The 24,746-nt window shown below is 39.5% G+C and overlaps 1 protein-coding gene across 2 annotated transcripts in view; it reads left to right on the top strand.

Annotated features, from left to right (window-relative positions):
• The window catches only part of LTK (leukocyte receptor tyrosine kinase), a 178,626-nt gene that overhangs the window by 143,885 nt on the left and 9,995 nt on the right, over positions 1 to 24,746 (top strand). For both annotated transcript variants that reach the window (XM_075193026.1, XM_075193027.1), the window contains exons 18-22: positions 11,226 to 11,336; positions 12,153 to 12,339; positions 13,296 to 13,386; positions 22,528 to 22,592; positions 23,476 to 23,605. In XM_075193026.1, the coding sequence (XP_075049127.1) occupies positions 11,226 to 11,336; positions 12,153 to 12,339; positions 13,296 to 13,386; positions 22,528 to 22,592; positions 23,476 to 23,605 (584 nt within the window). The remainder of the gene's footprint in view (positions 1 to 11,225; positions 11,337 to 12,152; positions 12,340 to 13,295; positions 13,387 to 22,527; positions 22,593 to 23,475; positions 23,606 to 24,746) is intronic.

The raw sequence follows: 24,746 nt of genomic DNA, 5'->3' as shown, positions 1-24,746 counted from the left end.
AAAGGAGGAGACATCATCCTGTCATGTACCACTTGATTTGTTAACTTGCTGACCAGGAGTCCATTGCATCTCTTGAGATCAGGGTCAGTTGGAAAAAAAGAGTAGACATAGCTCTTATAGATAGGATCAAGCACTTTCATCATAATGTAGTAATCCGATTTAAAGATGCTGATAACTATTGGATCCTGGAAAATCTACAAGTCCGACATATTTAGCGTAATTTCTTTGTTTCATCTCCAATTTCTCGAGTTGCTTTTCAAAGAATCTAATTAGAGGAATCACTTGACTCAAGCTAGTAGTGTCTGAACTCACTTCACAGGTGAAGACTTCGAATAGTTTCAGAGTGACTACACCCCCTCTAGACTCACAATGACCTGTCCTCACAAAGCAGATCAAGCAATCCTCCTCACTAAAGGGCCAAGAGCCTCCTTTACCTCGAAGAGGGCAGTGACCTGCGGCCTATCAGCGATAGTGTGTATCAGACACTGATCACAGTGCTTTCCCACCAAAATGTGACTGCTCTGTGAAGAAGAAAAAAATAAAGGTAGAAACTGAGCTCCAATTAGCAAAACAAATGGAGTGGGTGGGAGGGTTTCTGTGAAGTAGAAGAAGCAGCCTTCCAGCCAGACAAAATATATATCTGTGCTATAGGCACTCCCCCTTGTCAGCCATTGGCTGACCTGGGTGAGGACTGTTAACCCATTCAGGTGCTGTTTATAAGAGGAGAAACACACATGTGATTTTAAGTGCTATATAAATAAATGATGATTATGATGATGGGTCACGATTATATATGTAAATTTATCCAAATGGATAGAAAAATAGGAAGTCTTATAATTAGATTACCCTCTCAATTTAATCAGTGAAATTAAAAAAAACAACTTTATTTCTGCAATCCTTCCCAGACACAGTGAAATTAAATATAAACAATAAAAGTATGCATTAAAAAACTTACTATAGAAAAGTGAAATCTGATTGGTACAGGTAAAAGATGCACATAGTTCCAGAGGGAAGATGGGGCGGGATATTCTATCTTTACATAGCAGGGATTGTAGTTCAAAGTCAATATATAAACTGATAGGTGTCAAAGTTTTTAGCTTGAAAATCCAAGATGCTTCCTCTTTATTGATTTTTCTATTGAAGTCTCCTCCCCTCTAGTTTTTTTCAACATGTTTAATGGCTAAGAAGCGGAGACCTTTCGAATCATTACCTTGTACTTTGGAAAAGTGCTGAGATACACTATGAAGTTGATAGACTTTATGTATATTTCTTAAATGTTTTGGCTATACGTATTTTCAATACGTAGGTGGGTGAGGAAAACCTGGTACTGTGGAAACGGTATATTGACAATGATCTAATGGTCTGGAAAGGGAATGAAGAATCTCTGAAAGAGTTCTTAGAATAGAATACAAAGTAATCATAATACACAACAGTTGTTTTGCATACGTGTCTCTCAAACACCTGTTCATTTGTTCATATAGTTCCAAGTACAAATTCTTTAAAAGGATCCTTATTTCTTCCACTTAGGTAATCACATTTTCAATGTTGAAACCAAGCAGAACGTAATCCGTGCGTCTTCCTTTTCAATTACCCGATTTCCACAAGCAAATCATCCAATCTAAAAATCAATAAGAAGTGGGCACTTCCATAAATCCTTAAAACAGTTTTACAGTTTTAGAGCACCAGATCTAAAACAGTGTATGAGTGTTTTTAATGATGACACGTCTAATGAATCTATTAATGAATTACAGTGAACTTTAGAGCCATTGAAGGACATTTGTGTACAGATTCAATCGCTGTTGGTCAAAGAATCCAAAGTGTGGTGGGAAATAGTGGGGCTTGAAAATTATCTGAAAGCAGGAAGAATACCAAGGGGGCTCTGAATACTTAAAGCCCCCACCTTTGGTTTATTGAAAAAATCATAAAAGAATGGTATTCTGCAGTAGATGAATGTTCTTTTGAGTTAATGAGATTGATTATCTTTGAGGAAAAGAGGATGTCAAAAGATATAGAGAAAGAACTTAAGGATTTAGAGGTTGTTCTCCCGACTCAGAAGAGCCAGATAGATATTAAGCATTTTGAACAAAATCTGGAATTGAAGATTAATAGACTAGAGAATGAAGTGGTGGAGTCCAAAATAAAGAAATTTCAAAGAGACAAAGTAGATTATTTGGATAACAAAGTATGCAGTTGGGGAAAGCAAGGACCCTTGTCTTCAGATTACAAAAGACAATTTCCTCAAAAATCTAAAAATAATTTTAAAAATGCACAGTTATATACAACTAAATATCAAAGTCAAAGTAATAAATGGGCGGAGACAGGTTTCTAGTAGAGGGAAACATGAATCCTCCCGTAATATGGTGAGGTGTGAGGATTTTACTCTTCTAACCTCTAAGAGACTTGAAATGCTGGATAAGGCTAATATAGAACCAAAATCACCTAACTTCATTCTGCCTCATCATTTTAGAACAGTGGGGAAAACTGGGGAAATTAGATATCAAGAAAACTAAACCATTATTGAAAGTAGGCAGTTCAGGCGAAAAAAAGATATTTCCAAATAACAGAGTAAAAAATAGCAAAAAAAGAGCTAAAAAAAAAGTCAGTGCCCTAAATATTTCACCAAAAGGCAAAATTATATTGATTTGCTTAGTGAACTAGTTAAACATGATTTACATATGATGACAAAAACTTTGTTGAAAGGTGAAAAATTTGCATTAGAACATCTGGTAACGGATGAAAATCTTATTAAGTCAGCTGATAAAGGGGGGGAGATTGGTTGTTTTAAATAAAACTCATTATGTGAATGAAGCACTCAGATTGGCGAGTGATACTGGTTTTTTTCTATAAATTACTCTTGTCAGATCCTACTAGCAAATTTGTGGGGGAATTAGTGACCTTGCTTCTAAGAGGGCTCAGAGCTGGATTAAATTAATTTGATTCTGTATACAACAACCATCTGAGGATTGCAACATTTTTATCAACTCCCCAAAATACATAAAAAATTGGTGGACCCTCTGGGTCATCCTTTAGTCTCCTACCTCCTCTTTGTTGGAATTTGTGATTTTTATTTCTAACAAAATGTATGTCAGTTCCTATTTAAAGGATTCAACTCATGTGTTGCAAGCTATTAAAGAGATACGATACTAGTTTATTATTTTTTATAGGCTTTCTGCATCCAAAGTTTCTGCCAAAAGACCTTGATGGGAGTAATGAATGGATAGAGTAAATCTGGTAAGCTCCAAACAGCGTTCGCTAGGCAAGCTGATAAACGATGGGGTGTAGGAGGCACCAGTGATTCTTTACAGAGATATGTACTCCACATTCAAATGAGGAAATAGCGGCTGATGTGGCGCATGACGGGGGTAACAAGGTTACTTACTCTCGTGTTGGAAGAGTACCCAGGAAGCCAGGTCCAAAGATGCCGTCCTTACGCTCGACCGCTGCTGGATCCTGCACAGATGTGTCCGCGGCTTCTATGTGCCTGTATCTTGTGCCCGTTCCTTCACGCATGTGCAGAGGCGCTTTCGTGTCCCGTCTCTGTACGGTGTAGAATGGAGAATGATGTTAGGAGCTCATGAGCTTTAGGTTGGATGAAAAATGCAAACCTACGCGTTTCGCCCTTGCAGGCTTCGTCAGGGAATGTCAGGTTAGAATACAATACCAATACATATTAGACATCACATATCCGTGACTATCATTCCACCTCCATATTGCGCCTGGGATCTTATCTAATATATAAAAGCCTAGCGGCGTGTGTTAGTGTGTGTGTGTGTGTGTGTGTGTGTGGAAAAAACTACCGGGTGACAGAGTGCTCAAGCTGCAGCGCCACCTGCTGGGCGGAGTTATATACTACATTGACCTACTAAATTCTTAGCATTATCTAATATATAAAAGCCTAGCGGCGTGTGTTAGTGTGTGTGTGGAAAAAACTATTTTCTCAGAAAGGGTTCATCCAATTGACCTTGATTTGACTAGAATGCATGAGTATCATGCAAGGGTTAACTTGTGTTACATAAATTGTTATTGGGGATTGGGACCACTCCCCCTCTTCTTTCCCATTGGCAGCATACAGACCATTATCATACTTAGGGAAGAGCGGATTCCCAACAATTAGCTTTCTCTTATTAATTCATTTATGAACTGTAATACCACATCTACTATTTATTTAATAAAATGTGGTTGTGTAAAAAAATATGTTGGAAAAACAAAGATTGTTTTAAAGGTACGGATATTTGACCACATAAGAAATTTAATCCATCAAGTTGATAACCATAGTATTCCAAGACATTTTACTAATTTTCACAATGCAGATCCTACATCATTGCAATTTAAAGCCATCAAACAGACCCAGTTAGATAAGAGAGGAGGAAATAGTATACTATGACTAGCCCAGCCAGAAACCTTTTGGATTTTTACTCTAAATACCTTCTCTCCAATAGGACTAAACGAGGGTTGTGAAATCACTCCCATTCTTTAATTAATTGAATTATAGTAGGGTTATCTAAGTATATCTGTATGAGGCAAATACTCTAAGGTCGTTTTGGATCTCTGTTTTATGACATTTGAATTACTACCTGTACTCTGTTCCTTGGTTTTTAAGGAGTGAACTAAATCTATGTGAAGATTGTCATTATGTACCTGTTTATTGGAATTATTTCTTGCACATCAGAAAATGATATGAATGGGAAAACCATTACTCTATAAGGATAGTCAGTTAAAGCTGTGAATTATATGTGGGTTGCATTATATTGGATTGCGGTCTGTTAACAGCAAAGCTCTATATATACATATTGGGGTTGTAAGTTGAATTAACTGTGTGCACAGAATAATAGAGGTGTGTAGTTATAGTATATTTGAATATAATCTTCTTGGGTCTTTACAATCCAGAAGCGCCATCACTTGTGCGGGTATATATGTGTGCTGAATGCCGGCTGTAGAAACTGTAATGATGGAGAGGTTCACTTGGGGTACTGGGAAAAATATTTGTGAGCAGTTTCAGCTGCATATTTTTAATATATGAGAACGGTGGTTTAATATTAGAGATTGCTATTGCTAACATACAGCTAACATTCAGCTAATAGACATAATTACAACTATATCATACCTGAAAGGTACCTGTTGATATCTGTATATTTATTACATCATATGATTACAAGGGTTTTAGATGGTAGATGGATTTATCTACAATGAGCAAAGGCAGGGCCATCTTTTCCATTGGGCACGATGGGCAGGTGCCCGGGGGCCCCACGGGCAAGGGGGCCCCATAGGCACGGCTCTTAATTAGAATAAATAATCCTGCAAAAGAAAAAACCTGCAAAAAAAACCTTCAAGGGTCACTGAGCAAGTACATCTATCTATCTCTATCTCTATATATCTATATCTATATCTGTATCTCTATACATCTATATCTATATCTGTATCTCTATACATCTATATCTGTATCTCTATTTCTATCTCTATATCTATATATATATATATATATATATATATATATATATATATATATATGTGGGGGCCCCGGTACACTGCTTTGCCTAGAGGCCCATAATGTTGTTAAGATGGCCCTGAGCAAAGGGTTGAAAAGTAAAGATTAAAAGAAAGGCTTTGTGAAGTATTAAATGTGAACCCGATTGCCGGCTTTGATACATATATATAAAATGATATTTTAAACTGTGAATGGTAATCTAAAATATTCATCTGTAACTGATTAATAAATTTGATGGGATGATTTTTAATATAATGAATACTTTGTTATGCCTAATCTGATGGATTATGATGCGTGTAATATGCAAAAAAAATAATAATAAGAGTTTTGTGGAAATAATGAATGTGATTCTTTGTACACCAGTGAGCACAGTCTATCTGCCTTATAAAAATATGTGTGTCTGATCATGGAGCCACCCCTCTCTGACGAAATGCGTTGAGGGTTTTGGCTCACTATCGGTCATTGTATGTATGCCGCTACATGCTAGCTACATGTGGAAAGAGCAAACGGAGATATCCGTATGACGTTCAGCTTTTGTTGCAATATGTTTACATACAATTGATTTTGGTATGTGTTAAATCTTTGTATTTGTTTTTTAATAAAACTGTTTTAATGATATTACACCATGGAAGCGCCCTCTTGTTAGGGAGTTCTTAGAATACATAAAAATAAAATAAATAAATAAAAATTGAACAGATTGGTCAGCTAACATACTGGTAGGACAGTTTATACATATGTCACAACTGTTCAAATGTACGGAGTGTTAGGGCTCTCACTGATACCTTGATAAAGTTTTAGAACAGAACAATAGAGAGATCTTCACCTATAGCAGGCTGCCTTTCCCGTAGAGAGAGATGTTCTTACAGGTACTCAGATGCCTCCAGGACTTAAACTCAAAATAGTAAAAGTTTATCAAAGGTACCAGGTAGTGAAGATGTAAGGAGACTGGAAGTACAGCACACCACACGGTATACAGATGGTGAAGAAGTAACGAAGCAAATGGTCGAGGGCAAGAAGAGAGCAACAATAATCGTAGACGAGCCAAAAGGTCGAGGCGGGCAGCGAGCTGGGGTGGTCCAGAAACAAGTCAAAGGTCGAGACAGGTGGCAGACAAGGAGAATCCTGTAGCAAGCAGGGTCAGTAACAGGCAGACAATCAGAATCTTTGGGTTTTAACACACAGCTGGCTTCATGAAACATACGGACAAAAGCACTATAACCAACAGGAAGGCTAAGCCCTCCCTGCCATTTAGAGACATAGAAACAGAGTTTGGTGTCAGATAAGAACCACTTGGCCCATCTAGTCTGCCCATTTTTTAACCTATGGTAACCTGAAACCTATGTGATCCTTAGTTCTTTGTAAGGATACCCTTATGTCTATCCCAACTATGTTTATTTGCTCTACTGTGTTAGCCTCTACCACCTCTGATGGGAGGCTATTCCACTTATCCACTACCCTTTCTGTGAAGTAGTTTTTCCTTACATTTCCTCTGAACCTACTTCCCTCCAGTGTCAGTGCATGTCCCTGTGTTCTAGTACTTCTCTTCCTTTGAAGAATGTTTCCCTCATGTACAGGGGCATCTGCCCCTCAGGCCAGTCACATAGTGGACTACCTTGGGCTGGGTCACTGGGCCACCTTCATTTTTTCTTTTAAAATGTTCCTAATAGACTTCAGAGTCGAGTTTTTCCCCCAGGCTAAAATTTGGCAGCCCTCCCCTGCTCTTGTACCTTGTTAAAACCCTTGATATATTTGAAAGTTTCAATGATGTCCCCCCTTTCCCCTATTTGTTCCAAACTATACATATTAAGATCTTTTAAAGTCTTCACTAAAATAATGGCAGAGAGACTAAGGCCCCTATTTATTAATGACCACATTTGTAACACAAACCCTTTCGCTCCTTTTTGCAATGATACGGATAGAAAGATTGTGTGTATTTATTAAAACTCTTCAACAGGTTTCTGACCTTCAAAAATCGATCCCAGCTATTTTAAACACTATTGACGTATTTAGCTCTTTTGCTGGTTACAAAATTAACCTAAGTAAATCTGAACTAATACCTCTATCGGGAGCAGATGTTATTATACGTGACCCAGCAATCACGTTTATACAGTTTTCAACTAAAATTAAACACCTTGAAATTTACATCCCGTCTAAGATACACAATGTTTATCATTTTAATTGCTCGCCCATCACTAAAAAGATAACAACACTCTTGGATAACTGTCAAAACCTTCCTTTGTCTCTTTTAGACCGAAATGCTGCTATTAAAAGTGTAATTTTCCCTAAACTGTCCTATCCCCTCCAGATGTTATCAACTAGCCTTTCTAAATTTGACCTAGATGCCTGTACCAAAATGTTCTCTCACTGTTTATGGCAATCCAAAAATCCTTGCATTACTAGAAATAAATTGGCACTTGGAAAACGACAAGGGGGGCATAGGCTTGCTGGAAATTCTATTTTATTTATACGGTTTCCAACAACTTCTAAAAGTCTAACAATGCCTAGTTTTTAGAACTACTTCACTATGTAGCTTCGTTACCAACAATGGACCAGAGTCATTAAGGAGAGCAAAAAAAACAAATGAGTACGTTTGCTATTGGACAAACCATGTTACAATGCAAGGGGTGCCAATTAGTTTATTATTTTGCACATAAGGTAAATACTGGCTGTTTTTTTATGTAGCACACAAATACTTGATAGCTTTGTGTTGATCTAGGACATGCCCTATCCCAAGTATAAATCTGTCCCCACATTAAAAATTTACCTCCCCCTTCAATGCAACATGGTTTTGCCCAGGTGCAAAGTTACTCCTTGTTAATGCTTTGCTCTCCTTAATGACTTAGACATATAATCTAGTCACTCACTGATGCTAAACCACTTGATTTTATTTCACTGTGTCTGGGTAGGATTGCAGACATAAAGTGTATTTTTCATTTCACTGAATAGAATAACCTCTCAATTTAATTATTAGACTTTCTATGTCTATCATATAGTTAAGTTTGCATATATAATCATGACACATACCTTAATTCTCTGGACATGCTGTATGGATTTAATTATATTTATATATCCATTTTGGGTGTGTTTACATTTTGACATTTCTTTTCTTAGGGATAAATGTATCAAGCTGCGATTTTTACAGCAATTTCAAATCGCTGCAAATTGCTAGAGTGCTCCGCCAATTTTAGCCACCTAGGGCTAGATTTACTAAGCTGCGGGTTTGAAAAAGTGGAGATGTTGCCTATAGCAACCAATCAGATTCTAGCTTTCATTTATTTAGTACTTTCTACAAAATGACAGCTAGAATCTGATTGGTTGCTATAGGCAACATCCCCACTTTTTCAAACCCGCAGCTTAGTAAATCTAGCCCCAAGTCGCCATATGTATTAAATTGCGATTTTTGAGTCTGAATATAGAAAATTGCAGTAAATCTCACGCGGTTTTCAAGTAACATTGAAAGTCTGAAACCATCCATGTTTACTTTTAAAGCGAGATTTTTAAACCAATACTCATGTCTGATTGGCTAGAAATTTTAAATGCAAAACTTGCGCGATTTTGACCTCACCCACAATATAACAAGCAAGCTACTTCCTTATTTGAGTTGATAGGGATTTTGGGAGTTAGCGAAACAGCAGTTTTAAGTGAGGGAGAGTGTATTTGGTGTGTAAAGGAGTGTTGGATTTTAGTTTTTGTCTCTTTTTTTCCTTTATATTTCCTTGTTTGTCTGATAGTGTTTGTTTGTTTTATTTTTTTTCTTGAGTGTCTTTGTTGTTATTTGTTTGTATTTGCCCTGTGCCATGTTGCTGTTTTTTTTTCTTTCCCTTGTGTTTGTTCTGTTTATAAGGATGGTAAGAGAATGGAGAGTTGGGAGTCTAGGGAGAGTGGGGAGGAGGAGAGAGAGGAGCAGGGAGGTGAGGAGGAGAAGTTGTTTGGGAAGAGGCAGGGACTTCCTTTGGAAAGACAAAATCTGTCCGCAATGTGGACTTCAGTTTTGAAGAAAACTACGTTTATACGTTGTTTAGTGCTGGTATCTGAGCACATTTTGGGCAGTCTATCTGCCAAGGCAGCTTTTTCACCCAAAAAAGAAGCTGTAGATTTAAGTCTGTAACGTGGTCAATGCAGTGGGCCCCATCAAAAGAACCATTGAATACTGCAGAAAATCTCCAATATCAGAAGGCGAGTTAAGGAGAAAAGGAGCGGCGGGCAGCTGCAGGGACTGGTTGTGGGCCAGCCCTGGTAATCACATACACCTCCTATGAGGAGGAGGTTAAACAGTTCATCCCAATCTAAATAATTGAGGGGTTAGTTGTGCAGGACACAAACAGGTCTCTGTCCCAACCTCAGGCTGGTGAGTGATATATAAATGTAATTAATTTATTCCTTTATGGTCGCATCACTCTTTTATGACCAACACTACCTTATACGTTTGGGCTTTTAATATTGTGTTTTGTTAATTGCATGTACATCGATACAACTATTAGCATGAAAGTTACGCTACTATTGCGACTATAAAGAATTAAAGTCCATTTTTCACAGTATTGTTAAAGTGAGGCACAAAAGAACTCCTTTCAAGTTCTTACTAAAATAAGGATTGAACTAATTTTCGTCCATACTGGGTTGCACAGACCAGAGCACTAATCAGCTCCAACAACCTTTATAGCAGGCTCTAAACACTGCAGCAAAATTCTCTTGAAAAAGTCCCGATAAAGGATGAAACGCGTTGACGCTGTTCAGACAATTAACTCCATTAGCACTGACCGACATTGTTGCTTTACATCAGCCCTTTTCTTTGACGTAGTTGAGACTCTTATATGGGTTTAAGGATTTGACTTACTATATACTGATTACTGCGATGACCACTTCACTTCCATTGCTACATCAAGTCCGTTACTGATATGTAAGTCTCTACTGTTTGTCATTATATTAAAAGTTTACTCTTTTTATGATAGCACGCCTTTCTTACATTTCTAATCATCGATATCGGACTACCTATAAAGCACAGTCCGAATTGAACAATAAAGGAACTTAAAAAAAGCGGCGTTTTTTTCTCAAAGACTTTCATTTTATTACAATTTGATTGCATGTGAACTAGAATATTGCAATTTTAAGATTGCTTTTTTGATTGGGATCTGGACTAAACCTTTTGAACATAGGATCTCTGAGCGCAAAGGTAAGAATCAACTTTGGGTCTAGAAATATTTCTATCCCTCATTTTGCATGCCTGTACACATGTATATATACATTTAGGGCTAGATTTACTAAGCTGCGGGTTTGAAAAAGTGGGGATGTTGCCTATAGCAACCAATCAGATTCTAGCTATCATTTTGTAGAAGGTACTAAATAAATGAAAGCTAGAATCTGATTGGTTGCTATAGGCAACATCCCCACTTTTTCAAACCCACAGCTTAGTAAATCTAGCCCTTACTGTCTATTCGGAGAACTGAGCGCTGTATAGTTTTTCTATTTGTACAATTAAGAGTCTGGCAAGCTCTTCGTACAGTTGCCTTCCTATGAATTACAGGTTACATTCTATCTGTTGCACTTTCTAGAGTCTATTATTTATATCTAAAGCCTTCTCACTGTGGAGGCAGACGTTTTGTGGGCTTCAATAGGAATTATGTCAATAAACAAGTTTCACCATTTAATATATTCTTGTGTCACATACTTTCATACAACTGTATATTGAACTTATTCTTATATTGAGGGTGGACATAATTATCAATATCTTTTTGTGTTTCAGGACTTAAAGGACCCATCCCAGACAGACAGCTCCCACTTCCACTCATCTTAGCTGTCCTTATGTCAACAGTAATTCTCGGAGTGATCTTTGCCTGTGGAAGCCTGTCATTTGGTACGTTTGTACTCACGAAATACTGTTCAGAATAGTAGAGTCCAAATGGAATTTCAATAGAATATTTGCAAACTTTTGAGCTAACAGATTTATTTAGGAGGAAGCACCTTGTCACATAAGTGCATGTATGGCAATACCTAGTTGGCCAACCTCCTTGTGCAGTACAGGGTAATAAGGATTAATTTGTGTAAGAAACATGGATGTTTGTGAGCAGTTACAGTAATCTAATCGCTAATACTAGTAGAACATAAAGGCTGTACAGCGGGGTAAAAATTAACTTGATATTAATATAAGATCATTCATTGTATCATGTCAACATGAGCGGTTGACATTAAGATGAACCCTTTTCCAACCTAAAAAAGCCCCAGTTGTATAGCAGGAATAGCAAGAGTGAGGTGTACCGCTGCTATATTGGAAACCAGCTCCAGGCAGGTCATCGCAGGGCCGGTGCCTCTGTGGGAAGGGGCCCTCAAAAAAACAGTAATCCCTTCCCCTTCAGCCTAAAACTTCTGACACTCTCCCAGACCCTTGGGCTCTGGAGGTCATTTTATATCAGAGTACAGAAAAATAATGACACATGCACCATCAACAAATAAAGTTTAATTAAATAAGACTCCCCAATACCCTCATTCATCACTTTGCTAAATTAAGTAACAATCTTATTTTCTTCATTCTCGATCACATGGAAAATATGGAAAGTTCATATGGAAAATGTGATATTTTTTCTTTCTTTCTAAAACTTTCATTGTCCAAATAGGAGCACCTTCACTGTGCCCACCTTCACTAACTGTAACCATTCATCCTCTTGTTTCACAGTTTACCACCGTAAAAAGAAGCAGCTAGAAGGTGCCCGGGTGAGATTACAGAGCACGGAGTATAAACTAAGCAAGATCCGCAGTTCCATTATCATGACAGATTACAACCCTAACTACTGCTTTGCTGGGAAAGGAGCTGGTTTAAGTGAATTGAAGGAAGTTCCTCGGAAAAATATCACCTTGCTCAGGTATAATGACATTAATTGCATGCAAATGAATAATAATCTACTAACCAAGCAGCAGCTATTATGATAGAGGTGGATATCCTGTGGCTCAGTTGAATTGGGCCATAACAAAATTCTAGTAAACCTGAAATCCAAGATCTGGCCTAAGCTAGACTTTGTCAGCCTTTGTCTCTCCAGCTTCAGAGATCCTTAAAGCCGCAGCTGAGACATAGATGTGTGACTACTACATACCTACACATCTACCATGCATGAGTTGTACCCCCCCATATTTAAAACGTTCTTATTACATATATGTTAGACTCTGTGCAGACTATGATCAAAGATTAAAGGAACATTTTGGGAGCGTCTTCCCATGATACCTGATGGCCACAGAGCTGCAAAGCAACCTAGGGTTTTACACATAACCTCACAGATGCTGGTAATTTCAAGTCAGCCTATATATTCCCTTCACTGAACAACCACTTTATGCAGAAAACATATTAAGAGACATAATTCTATCAATCAAATAAAACCTTTAAAATATACAAAGGAGATGTATGACATGTCTGAGTGTCACCTCTTTCCCTATTTATCACATGAGTGAGCAGTATTTTAGGAGAAAATGTAAAAGTTGTAATTATTTAACGGAGGCATCCTAAAATTATAGATGTCAGGACTTTGCCATTTGAGTCTGCAGATCCGATAAAGGTCACGCCAAGACCATGCGCGGATGTACTTCCCAAAATCATAACGTGGGAATGCCCTGGTTATGAGCTTGGCGGTTTGTAAAATGACTTTTGCGTGTGTTCAGCTTTACAGGAGCAGGAGGAGAGGTATGATAAGGTTATGTTTGTAATCCTTATCATCTTCCTATACCTCAAGGCAGCTATATTGTGGGGTTACACAAATGAAGATCTCCATTTTATCTCTGCAAGTTTCCAGGCAATACAACATATTAACTCTTCTGCTCTTCTCACCAGAGCCCTCGGTCATGGTGCCTTTGGTGAAGTCTATGAGGGGCTTGTGGTTGGCATCTCTGGAGACCCCAATCCTCTGCAAGTAGCCATCAAGGTTAGAACATTTAACTATTTCTCTTATTAGCATATCCTTCTAGAGGTTGTCCAAACATGTTGAAGTTATGTTTTCTTTTTATGCAACAAAACACACAGTTGTTGTTTACGTTTAACCTTACTATTCAAAACGTGTATGTATGCAGCAAAATAAAAATATGAGTCATCATTAGTTCATATTTTGATTAAAATATTTACTCTTGGAACCCAATGTCCAGGGTCCTCATGTTGGCAAATCCTAAACTGAATGAATTGTGGCACTAAGTATATGAATAAATATTATTCTAACAGTATCATTAACATAAAAGCATTGCTACAGTGAATTTCCATGGATCACTAACACTAATTTGTTACTGCTTCTGCAAGATTTAAAGTGAACCAATCAAGTCTAATAAGCTAGATCTTTCTATAACATTCTTTCAATTTCCTTCCCAGAGATTCAGTACAAAGGACATTATCCTTTTTAAATTACTAGAATTACAAGTATATATAATGTTAAAATTAGAAATGCTGTTAATTATGTAACTCCAAAATTAACAAAGACTAACACATTTTTATTAATTATTCAGTATTACAATTCTTTAGACTAATAAATTAATATAAAATTAAATTTTTTAAGGATAGCAAACAGATTTTTGTGTTCTTGGGCTATATTTTGATACCATTCTGGAATACATTGTACTGGCTGGTGGAGAGAGGTAGTTTGGGAGGATGGATGGAGAGATATTTGATGAAATGGGGTAATATATTTTGTTACCTCAAGCCCCAGATTTTGTTGAGTACCCATAATATGAAAACTGCACTACCACCTTGGAAAATATTATCTAAAGGTGCTCCCTCTCACTAGGACAGGCCCGGTCAACCTGTGGCTCTCCAGGTGTTGTGAAACTACAAGCCCCAGCATGCTTTGCTGGTAAATAGACAGCCAATAATAGACAGGGCATGTTGGCCTGTACTAGGGGCTCTGTCTGTTCTGTATTACAAATTAATTTAGCTAAGGAACATTAAATGGCCGAGGAGGGGGGCTATGTGAAACAGGGAAAAAAGAAGCATCCTCTGGGAAAATATTTTCATAGTGTAGGGCGGCGGTTCCCAAAGTGTGCGCCGCGGCTCCCAGGGGTGCCGCGGCGCTGTCACTGGGGTGCCGCGGGCCAGCCCTAGAAAAAAGAAAGCAAACAGAAACTTACCAATCCGCGCGGCGCTAGGACCCAGCAGCCTCCTCTCTCCCGCAGCTGTCACTGAATATCGACGTCAGTGACAGCGCGATAGAGGAGGCTGCAGGGTCCTAGCGCCGCGCGGATTGGTAAGTTTCTGTTTGCTTTCTTTTTTTCTATAGCTGGCGCGGGGCAGAGGAGGAGGGCAAATGACAGAGGAGGAGGGCAGATGACAGAGGAGGGGGACAGATGACAGAGGAGGGGGACAGATGGCAGAGGAGGGGGACAGATGGCAGAGGAGGAGGGCAGATGGCAGAGGAGGGGGACAGATGGCAGAGGAGGAGGGCAGATGGCAGAGGAGGAGGGCAGATGGCAGAGGAGGGGGACAGAGAGCAGAGGAGGGGGACAGAGAGCAGAGGAGGAGGGCAGATGGCAGAGGAGGGGGACAGATGGCAGAGGAGGGGGGCAGATGGCAGAGGAGGGGGGCAGATGGCAGAGGAGGGTGACAGATGGCAGAGGAGGGGGACAGAGAGCAGAGGAGGGGGACAGAGAGCAGAGGAGGGGGACAGCATGACAGAGGGCAGAGGAGGGGACAGAGGGCAGAGGGGGCAACGTGAGAGAGGGCAGTGTGCCTGGATGCAGAGGGGGCAGTGTGCCTGGTTGCAGAGGGGGCAGTGTGCCTGGTTGCAGAGGGGGCAGTGTGCCTGGTTGCAGAGGGGGCAGTGTACCTGGATGCAGAGGGGGCAGAGTGTCTGGATGCAGAGGGGCATTTTTGCATACAACTAAATAAGTATATCTGTCGTGACCTAAATACTTATTACAATTTTTTGACCCAACTACTTCTAAAACAGGACTGCTGAGTAATTATTTTGGAGGGGTGCCTTGAAAAAATTTGGAGACTCTAAGGGTGCCGCGAACTGCAAAAGTTTGGGAACCACTGGTGTAGGGGGTAGTACAGTTTAATGTAATATTTTCTGGTATAGGGCTTTACCTTCACTTTCCTTAACACACACACATTACATTCACAGATGTTCTGCATGTGTACAACATACTTGCCAACTCTCCCGGCGAGGCCAATTGCGTCATTTTGGCCCCGCCCCCCGCGACGTACAGCACGTTTCCCCCCCCGCCCTCCAGCCACGCCCCCAACTCCCGGAAGCAAGTTTCCGGGAGTTGGCAAGTATGGTGTACAAGAATCAGGAGCTTATCAGGACTGAAGATATTTGAGATAAAAACTCTGATTACGAGGGGGAAACACATTGACATTGTCCATGTATATATATATATATAAATATTAGGGATGAGCGCGCTCGGATTTCTGAAATCCGAGCCCACCCGAACGTTGCGGATCCGAGTCGGATCCGAGACAGATCCGGGTATTGGCGCCAAATTCAAAAGTGAAACTGAGGCTCTGACTCATAATCCCGTTGTCGGATCTCGCGATACTCGGATCCTATAAATTCCCCGCTAGTCGCCGCCATCTTCACTCGGGCATTGATCAGGGTAGAGGGAGGGTGTGTTAGGTGGTCCTCTGTGCTGTTTAGTTCTGTGCTGTTTAGTTCTGTGCTGTTTAGTTCTGTGCTGTGCTGTGCTGTGCTGTGCTGTGCTGTGTTCTGCAGTATCAGTCCAGTGGTGCTGTGTGCTGTGCTCTGTCCTTCTGAGGTCAGTGGTGCTGCTGGGTCCTGTGCTGTGTCCTGTTCAGTCCAGTGGTGCTGTGTCCTGTGCTCTGTGCTTCTAAGGGCCTATACCTATATTTTTTAATTACCACAAAATTTTCACAACCAATCCTGCAGTATAAGCCCATTGGTACTGCAATATTACCAAGTTCACACATTCAGCAGTAAAAGTCCAGTGGTACTGCAATATTACAAAGTTTACACATTCTGCAGTATCAGTCCAGTGGTGCTGTGTCCTGTGCTCTGTCCTGCTGAGTTCCGTAGTGCTGCTGGGTCCTGTGCCGTGTCCTGTTCAGTCCAGTGGTGCTGTGTCCTGTGCTCTGTGCTTCTAAGGGCATAGTTATTTCCCCATTATTCCCAAGTTTGTAAAAAATAAAAAAAAAGTAAAAAAAAATAAAAAATTAAAAAAAAAAAAATATATATAATAATTATAACCAAATTTGCAAAACCAATCCAGCATTATAAGTCCATTGGTACTGCAATATTACCAAGTTCACACATTCTGCAGTATCTTGTGCTACATATAATGGAGAGCAAAAATTTGGAGGATAAAGTAGGGAAAGATCAAGACCCACTTCCTCCTAATGCTGAAGCTGCTGCCACTAGTCATGACATAGACGATGAAATGCCATCAACGTCGTCTGGCAAGCACGATGCCCAATCTCCTAGTACAGGGCATGTAAAATCCAAAAAGCCCAAGTTCTCAAAAAACAGCAAAAAAAGAAACTTAAAATCATCTGAGGAGAAACGTAAAGTTGGCAATATGCCAATTACAACAAGTAGTGGCAAGGAACGGCTTAGGCCCTGTCCCGTGTTCATGACTAGTGGTCCAACTTCACCCAAGGATCAAAGCCCTCCTCCCCCCCCCTACAAAAAATTTAAGAGAGTTATGCTGTCAGCAACAACAACAAAACAGCAAAGAACTCTGCCTTCTAAACAGATGACATCACAAATCCCCAAGGCGAGTCCAAGGGTGTTGTTGGTTGTGAACCCTGACCTTCCCATCACTGTACGGGAAGAGGTGACTCCATCCAGCATTTGCAGCACGCCCTCTGCATATGCTGGAAGGATCACCCACAGTCCAGTTACAGATTTGGCTAATGAAGGTGTGAATGTTGTGCACTGGGAGGAGGATATTGATGTAGCTGGCGCTGAGGAGGATGTTGATGATTATGATGCAGACAGATACCAAATTGCATTTCTCAATTTCTATTTATATTCTAGATTATATAACGGCTGAAAAGTTTTCTGTTTTACTCCTAGTGGAGAGGGGATCTGATGCAGACAGATACCAAACTGCCTTTGTCCATTTCTTTGTATATTTGAATTGCTAGTTCTACAGTCTATGCAGGCTGCTTTATTTATATTCAACTACAAGTGTAGGGCGGGGGGGGGGGCATAGATAGCCACCAAAGTAACGTGGTCCATTTAATTTCACTTTCTAGCTCCACAGTCTGTGCAGCCTGCTTTTTTTTATCTTCAAAGTATTTATATTTACAAGCCTTGCAATCTAAATTAACTAGAGGTAGTGACGTGGTAGAACTCCAAAAGGCAGTTTGGAAGCCCCTGTACAAACTGGCTCTATTTTTTAACTGAGTTGTCCCCCCTCCAGTGTGTACTCGGAAAGAGTTTTTAGTGCAGCGGGGAACCTGGTCAGTGAGCGGCGAAGGAGGTTGCTTCCTCACAACGTTGAAAAAATGATGTTTATAAAAATGAATAATCAATTCCTCAATGAAGTACAGCACTGCCCTCCAGACAGTACAGAGGGACTGTGGTTGTGGAGTCCAGCGGGGACGAATTGATAATGTGTGAGGAGGAGGAAGTACACACTGTAGGGGGAGAGGAATCAGAGGTTGAGGATAAGGACGACATCTTTCCTCAGTAGAGCCTGTTTAGTTTGTACAGGGAGAGATGAATTGTTTTATTGGTGTGGGGGCCCAAACAAACCAATCATTTCAGCCACAGTTGTTTGGTAGGCCCTGTCGCTGAAATGATTGGTTTGTTAAAGTGTGCATGTCCTATTTCAACAACATAAGGGTGGGTGGGAGGGCCCAAGGACAATTCCATCTTGCACCTTTTTTTTTGGCATTATGTGACCATTCAACAGTCGTTTGCCATGTTCAAAAAGTAAAAGAAAATGCCAACAAATTCAATAAATTAAATCAAAAGTTAAATGCCCTGTCATTATTTAAAACAAGAGGTTTTGACGTGCTAGAATTAGTGTAGTGTTAAGATGTTATAAACACTACACTTGGAAATTGGAGGAGGTAATGTGGCCCCGGTATCAAATTGGGTACCGGGGCCACCCCACTATGCAGTCCAGATACTTGTTTGGTGGAATTCCGACACGTGGAGGGTTTTTAAATTATATTGTGGCCTCGGTACCAAATTGTGTACCGGGGCCACCACACTACGCAGTCAAGATACTTGTTTGGTGGAATTCAGACCAGTTGAGGGTTTTATTATTATATTGTGTGGACCACTCTATCTATACCACACTACAACTCTATACCACTCTATTTCCTACTTTAATTCTATTTAATTCTATTTCCTACTTTAATTCTATTACTAATTAATTACCATAAAGAGGAACAAAAAAAACCAATTTTACCAAAAGTATAATATGACTTAGACTTACAAACACTACACTTGAAAGATCGTGCCTTTAAATGAAAAAGTAAGTCTTCATTGCACGACTATGTGCAACAGGGACAGTTTTTTTCTTTACAAAGTCAACTAATAACACTTGGACCCTGTCTGTCTTTAACATACTTAATGGGATCTCAATGACGAATTGTCTGTAGCATGTTTGGAGGAGGTATTGTGGCCCCGGTATCAAGTTGGGTACCGGGGCCACCCCACTACGCAGTCCAGATACTTGTTTGGTGGAATTCTGACACGTGGAGGGTGTATTTATTTTATTGTGGCCCCGGTATCAAGTTGGGTACCGGGGCCACCCCACTACGCAGTCCAGATACTTGTTTGGTGGAATTCTGACACGTGGAGGGTGTATTTATTTTATTGTGGCCCCGGTATCAAGTTGGGTACCGGGGCCACCCCACTACGCAGTCCAGATACTTGTTTGGTGGAATTCTGACACGTGGAGGGTGTATTTATTTTATTGTGGCCCCGGTACCAAATTGTGTACCGGGGCCACCACACTACGCAGTCAAGATAGATAGATGCGTATCATAGATAAAGTACATTCAGTGGTGTGGGGCAAATTGAAAAATATTCAAAATGCACTGACATTATCAAAAACAAGAGGTTGTCACACGCTAAAACTCCAACATGTATATGATGGAGAGGATGGAGGAGCAGCCGTATGTGTAGTGTAATGCAGACCTGTTGAAGGTTTTTTATATATTTTATTGTGGTGCCCAGTGCCCACTCCTCTACGCAGTCCAGGTACATTTATTGGTGCGATTCATAAAAGTTCAGGGTTTTTAATATATTGTGGTGACCCACTCCTCTACGCAGTCCAGGTACATTTATTGGTGCGAATCAAACAAGTTGATGGTTTTCTTATTATATATATTGTGGTGACCCACTCCTCTACGCAGTCCAGGTACATTTATTGGTGCGATTCATAAAAGTTCAGGGTTTTTAATATATTGTGGTGACCCACTCCTCTACGCAGTCCAGGTACATTTATTGGTGCGAATCAAACAAGTTGATGGTTTTCTTATTATATATATTGTGGTGACCCACTCCTCTACGCAGTCCAGGTACATTTATTGGTGCGATTCATAAAAGTTCAGGGTTTTTAATATATTGTGGTGACCCACTCCTCTACGCAGTCCAGGTACATTTATTGGTGCGATTCATAAAAGTTCAGGGTTTTTAATATATTGTGGTGACCCACTCCTCTACGCAGTCCAGGTACATTTATTGGTGCGAATCATAAAAGTTCAGGGTTTTTAATATATATTGTGGTGACCCACTCCTCTACGCAGTCCAGAAAGATACCTTGTTGCAACGTTTTGGACTAATAACTATATTGTGAGGTGTTCAGAATACACTGTAAATTAGTGGAAATGCTTGTTATTGAATGTTATTGAGGTTAATAATAGCCTAGGAGTGAAAATAAGCCCAAAAACTTGATTTTTAAACTTTTTATGTTTTTTTCAAAAAAAATCCGAATCCAATACCTTAAATCCGAACCGAGACCTTTCGTCAAGTGTTTTGCGAGACAAATCCGAACCTCAAAAATAACGAAAATCCGGATCCAAAACACAAAACACGAGACCTCAAAAGTCGCCGGTGCACATCCCTAATAAATATATATATATATATTTTTTATGTGTGTGTATATGTATATATATATATTTATGTGTGTATATATATATATATGTGTGTAAATATATATATATATATATATATATATATATATATATATATATATATATATATATATAACCACTTTTACCTTACTGGCTCTTTAACTTTACTAAGTGACTAAGTGAGATAACTGTTAAGAAGAGCCAGCTGGACTGTGCAGAACAAATCAGCACATTGTATATTATTATCTTTTATTTATAAAGTGCTGACAATTACACCACAGCACTCTACGTTGAGGGATCATGACACAAATAAATTACATACAGTGACATGACACTGGAAGTAAAGGTTGCCCTGCCCAAGTGAGCTTACAATCTAATAATTGTGGGGAACATATAACGTATTGGAATAACAATTATGGCTGCTGGTTCTGAAAGTGTGTGTGGCTACTGTAAGCCAGCTGCATGAGCAGCCATTGGCGACTGACATATCAGTGCAGTTACCGGTGATGTGCTGCTGTTGAAATGAGGAGAGACAGAAATAGGCAGAGAAGCAAACTATGAATCAGTCACTAAAAATCTTAAACCAGTCCGCTGCTGTCACCCATGACTGTCCTTCAGCACTTATCTTAACTGAACCAACTTCCTCTTCTTGTTCTAGAGACATACAGATATAAAAGGTCAATTAACTGACCTATCTAACTGCAGCAGATACAGTTATAATTCAGTGATTACCATGAAAGCTTGTTTCCTACAAGCAGTATGAGGATAGCTTTATTTTCTGAAGAGTGAATTGGATAGGATGTGAGCCTGCATCGTTTAGTGTAATCTACTAAACTTCTGTTTTCCAGCCGGTCCACCTTAAATTGCGAAATTATTTATAACACAAAGCAGAGCAGTTCTGCTCGTACAAAATGTTCAGATGTCCTTAGCCATTAAACATTTTCCAAATGTGCAATAATCCTCAACAACCAAGCTGCAATTCGTTTTGATCACTCTATTGCAAGACAAATGAAAGGAATATCTCTTCTAAATGATTATGGGTTTATGTACATTTGACAAAGTTGCACCTGACACTTAAAACTATATTTGGTCTATTTTCAAGTCACACTTTTGTGATATCATGGGAATAACAGGAAAATTTAAATATTTGATTTCCTAGAATTAGGCTGGGTACACACTACAGAAAATTTCTCCTGATGTGATACAGTTAAGGATTTTACCAACGGCTGAAAAAAATAAAAGTCCCGGTCAACATGCCGATTCATGTGTACACAATAAACGTGTTTTACAAGATTTACCTTCAGATCTGTGCTCTTCATCTGTCATAACCATCGGCTGAAAATATCCTGACTCTGCAGACTCCATAGAGATCCATGGAGACTGCCGGTCCTGAGTGCATACCATACACACTGCAGAATTGGAACGACATTGTTCCATCGTTGAATGAAATTTTTAGTTCGGTTTAAAAATCAAATGAAATGATACAATGTGCTTTGGAACGATAATAGTTCATCATTGGATCGTACACACTAATGCGATATCGGGCCGAACGGTCATTTATTGTGTGATTGGTCCAATAATCGGCTGAAAAACCTGTAGTGTGTACACACCAGCTGAGGAGCTCCTGAACTTTGCCTCTGATTTCTCAGGAACAGGAGACAATGGAAGTGATGATATATCATTATTCACATCAAGTGACAATAGCTTATCAGATGTTACGTTGCTTTGTATACTTTTTCATTTTATTTGGTCAGTCATTTCTATTTAAACCTCACTTTCCCCTTGTATTGTCAAATATATAATAAGGACTTAATCAAGTTGGGGGGAAAAAGTTGGCAAAAGGTCTACTTTAATAGAAAATATATTTGTATTATCTATGAGATTTTTTTTCCACAGTAATGATATTCCCACTTGAGCGCATGTGATGTACGGTCATTTTTATTGATCCATCTATGATAAAACAATGATATATAGGACTATATGGTATGATTTATATTAACCATGTTTTCATCCTGTCTGGTGGTAATAGACTCTGCCAGAAATCTGCTCTGAGCAAGATGAAATGGACTTTCTCATGGAAGCGCTTATTATCAGGTAACACTTCAGATGGTTACACCACTCTTCATCATAAGCTTGCAAACAGGGGTCTCTTACCTCTCTGTATGTATTACCCGGTATTGATTTATTACTGTTTGTTCCCAATTGTAAAGCGCCACGGAATCTGCTGGCGCTATATAAATAAATGTTGACGATGATGATTGTAAAACTTAGTGCAGCCTTTACTGATGTGCTTGATTTCCTACATATAGTTATCTGCTTGATTCACTTATATTGGAAATTGACTGCCATCTTGTGTCTAAATTATGAACTGCACCCACTCTGTTAGAGTAATGTATTAGTTGCTAAGATCATCATCATCATTTATTTATATAGCGCCAACATATTCCGTAGCGCTTTACAATTGGGGGCAAACATAGTAAACTAATAAACAAACTGGGTAAAACAGACAAAGAGGTGAGAAGGCCCTGCTCGCAAGCTTACAATCTATTGGACAATGGGAGTTTGACACATGAGGTTAAGTCTACATTTGTAGTCGGCCCAGCCAGACTGCAAAGGTAAAAGTGACTCATAAGCTAAATGATCCTGTCACACAACAATGTTGGTCAAGGGGTAGTTGTATAACAGGTGGTAATAGGGTAGTGTAGTGAGGTTAAGAGGGTGGTTGAGGAATATTATAAGCTTGTCTGAAGAGGTGGGTTTTCAGAGAACGCTTGAAAGATCAATGTTGAACATGTTAGCAAAAGCATGTACGTACCTTATTAAACAAACCTGTAAAAGTATTTTTGTTTGGATTTTAATGTACTTGAACAGAGAAAATTACTACAATGTTGATCTAACTTTTCCGCCATTCCTGTGTTCTGCAAATAACCTTTGAAGCAGACCAAATACTAATTGAGGTTCTGTTATCTGTACACAGTAAATTCAATCACCAGAATATTGTACGTTGTATAGGAGTAAGCCTGCAGACACTTCCACGGTTTATCCTACTGGAGCTTATGTCTGGTGGAGATATGAAAAGCTTCCTCAGGCAAAATCGCCCATGGGAGGTGAGTTAACATTAATAGAGCTTTGTGTTCAGCTGAAGATGAGCTAAAAAATTTAAATAAGGCAGCTTACTTACTTGTCCCCAAGAGATACCAAAATTCACAATCACATAATCGAAATGCACAAACTGCCATGGTAATTAATGCCACAAATGTACTGCCACCAATGTTTTATAGATAAGCAGGGCTGGTGGTAGGATAATGCATTTCCAAAATGTGACCTATTACAGTACAGGATCCAAACAAGTCACATAAATTATGTAATAGTGGATGCAGTACACAAGCTAAATCACAGTGGGTACAATATATAAGTTGTGTCATAGTGTGTGTGGTACACAAGCTACACCACAGCAGGTACAATACATACCTTATGTCATAGTGGGTAAACAAAATACAAAATTTGGTCACCCAAATTGGAAATTTGAACCACAAGCCACCTGGTCTTCTTCCTGCAATCAGGATACAAGTGCTGGTGACAGGTGGCATTAATGTAGTTGATAGAGGAGGAGAACACTTCCTCTCCCGCTACTACTCTATTAACGTTGCCTCTCTACGCAGCGCCTGTTCACTGAATACAGCAAGGAGAGGACAGATCATGTTTTGTTCCTGCAGTAAATTGCAAAGCGTGACTGTTAACAGGAGTGCTGGTGAGGGGGCAGAAGTAGGCTGGGGCCAGGAGGCAAGGTTCTCTGCTGTCCTACGATGGTACTGCCTGAAACAAGGTTCTCACCCTCTCCTTATGGAAGGAACATCAATGACTTAGAAGTACAGAACCCAGGTGCAAAAATTCCTATACCCTCCATCCTCCTACTCAGCTCTCCATTCACATTCCCCCCATCCTTAAGTGGACTTGTCACCTACACACAGTGGAGGCACCATTCTTTGGGTGAACTGATAGTAGATTGTTATGAACAGCCCACACAATAGCTGCCCCTACTCTGTGTAGGTGACAAGTCCAGTGTAAATTCTGTCAATACTTTGTGCTTATATCCTCTATAGACCATGTCACTGCCACAGAACATACAAACCTTACAGTTACCCCTCTAAGGTACCCTTGGTTGAAGCCAAAAATATGAAGCCCTGTATCATTTATCACGGATCCTCTTCCTATCCTACCTATTTGATTACCGATTATGTACTTCTA

The sequence above is a fragment of the Mixophyes fleayi genome, chromosome 12 (genome assembly GCF_038048845.1).
Source record: "Mixophyes fleayi isolate aMixFle1 chromosome 12, aMixFle1.hap1, whole genome shotgun sequence".
NCBI lineage: Eukaryota > Metazoa > Chordata > Amphibia > Anura > Limnodynastidae > Mixophyes > Mixophyes fleayi.
The sequence above is the reverse complement of the archived record's forward strand: the minus strand, read 5'-3'. Positions and strand labels throughout refer to the sequence as shown.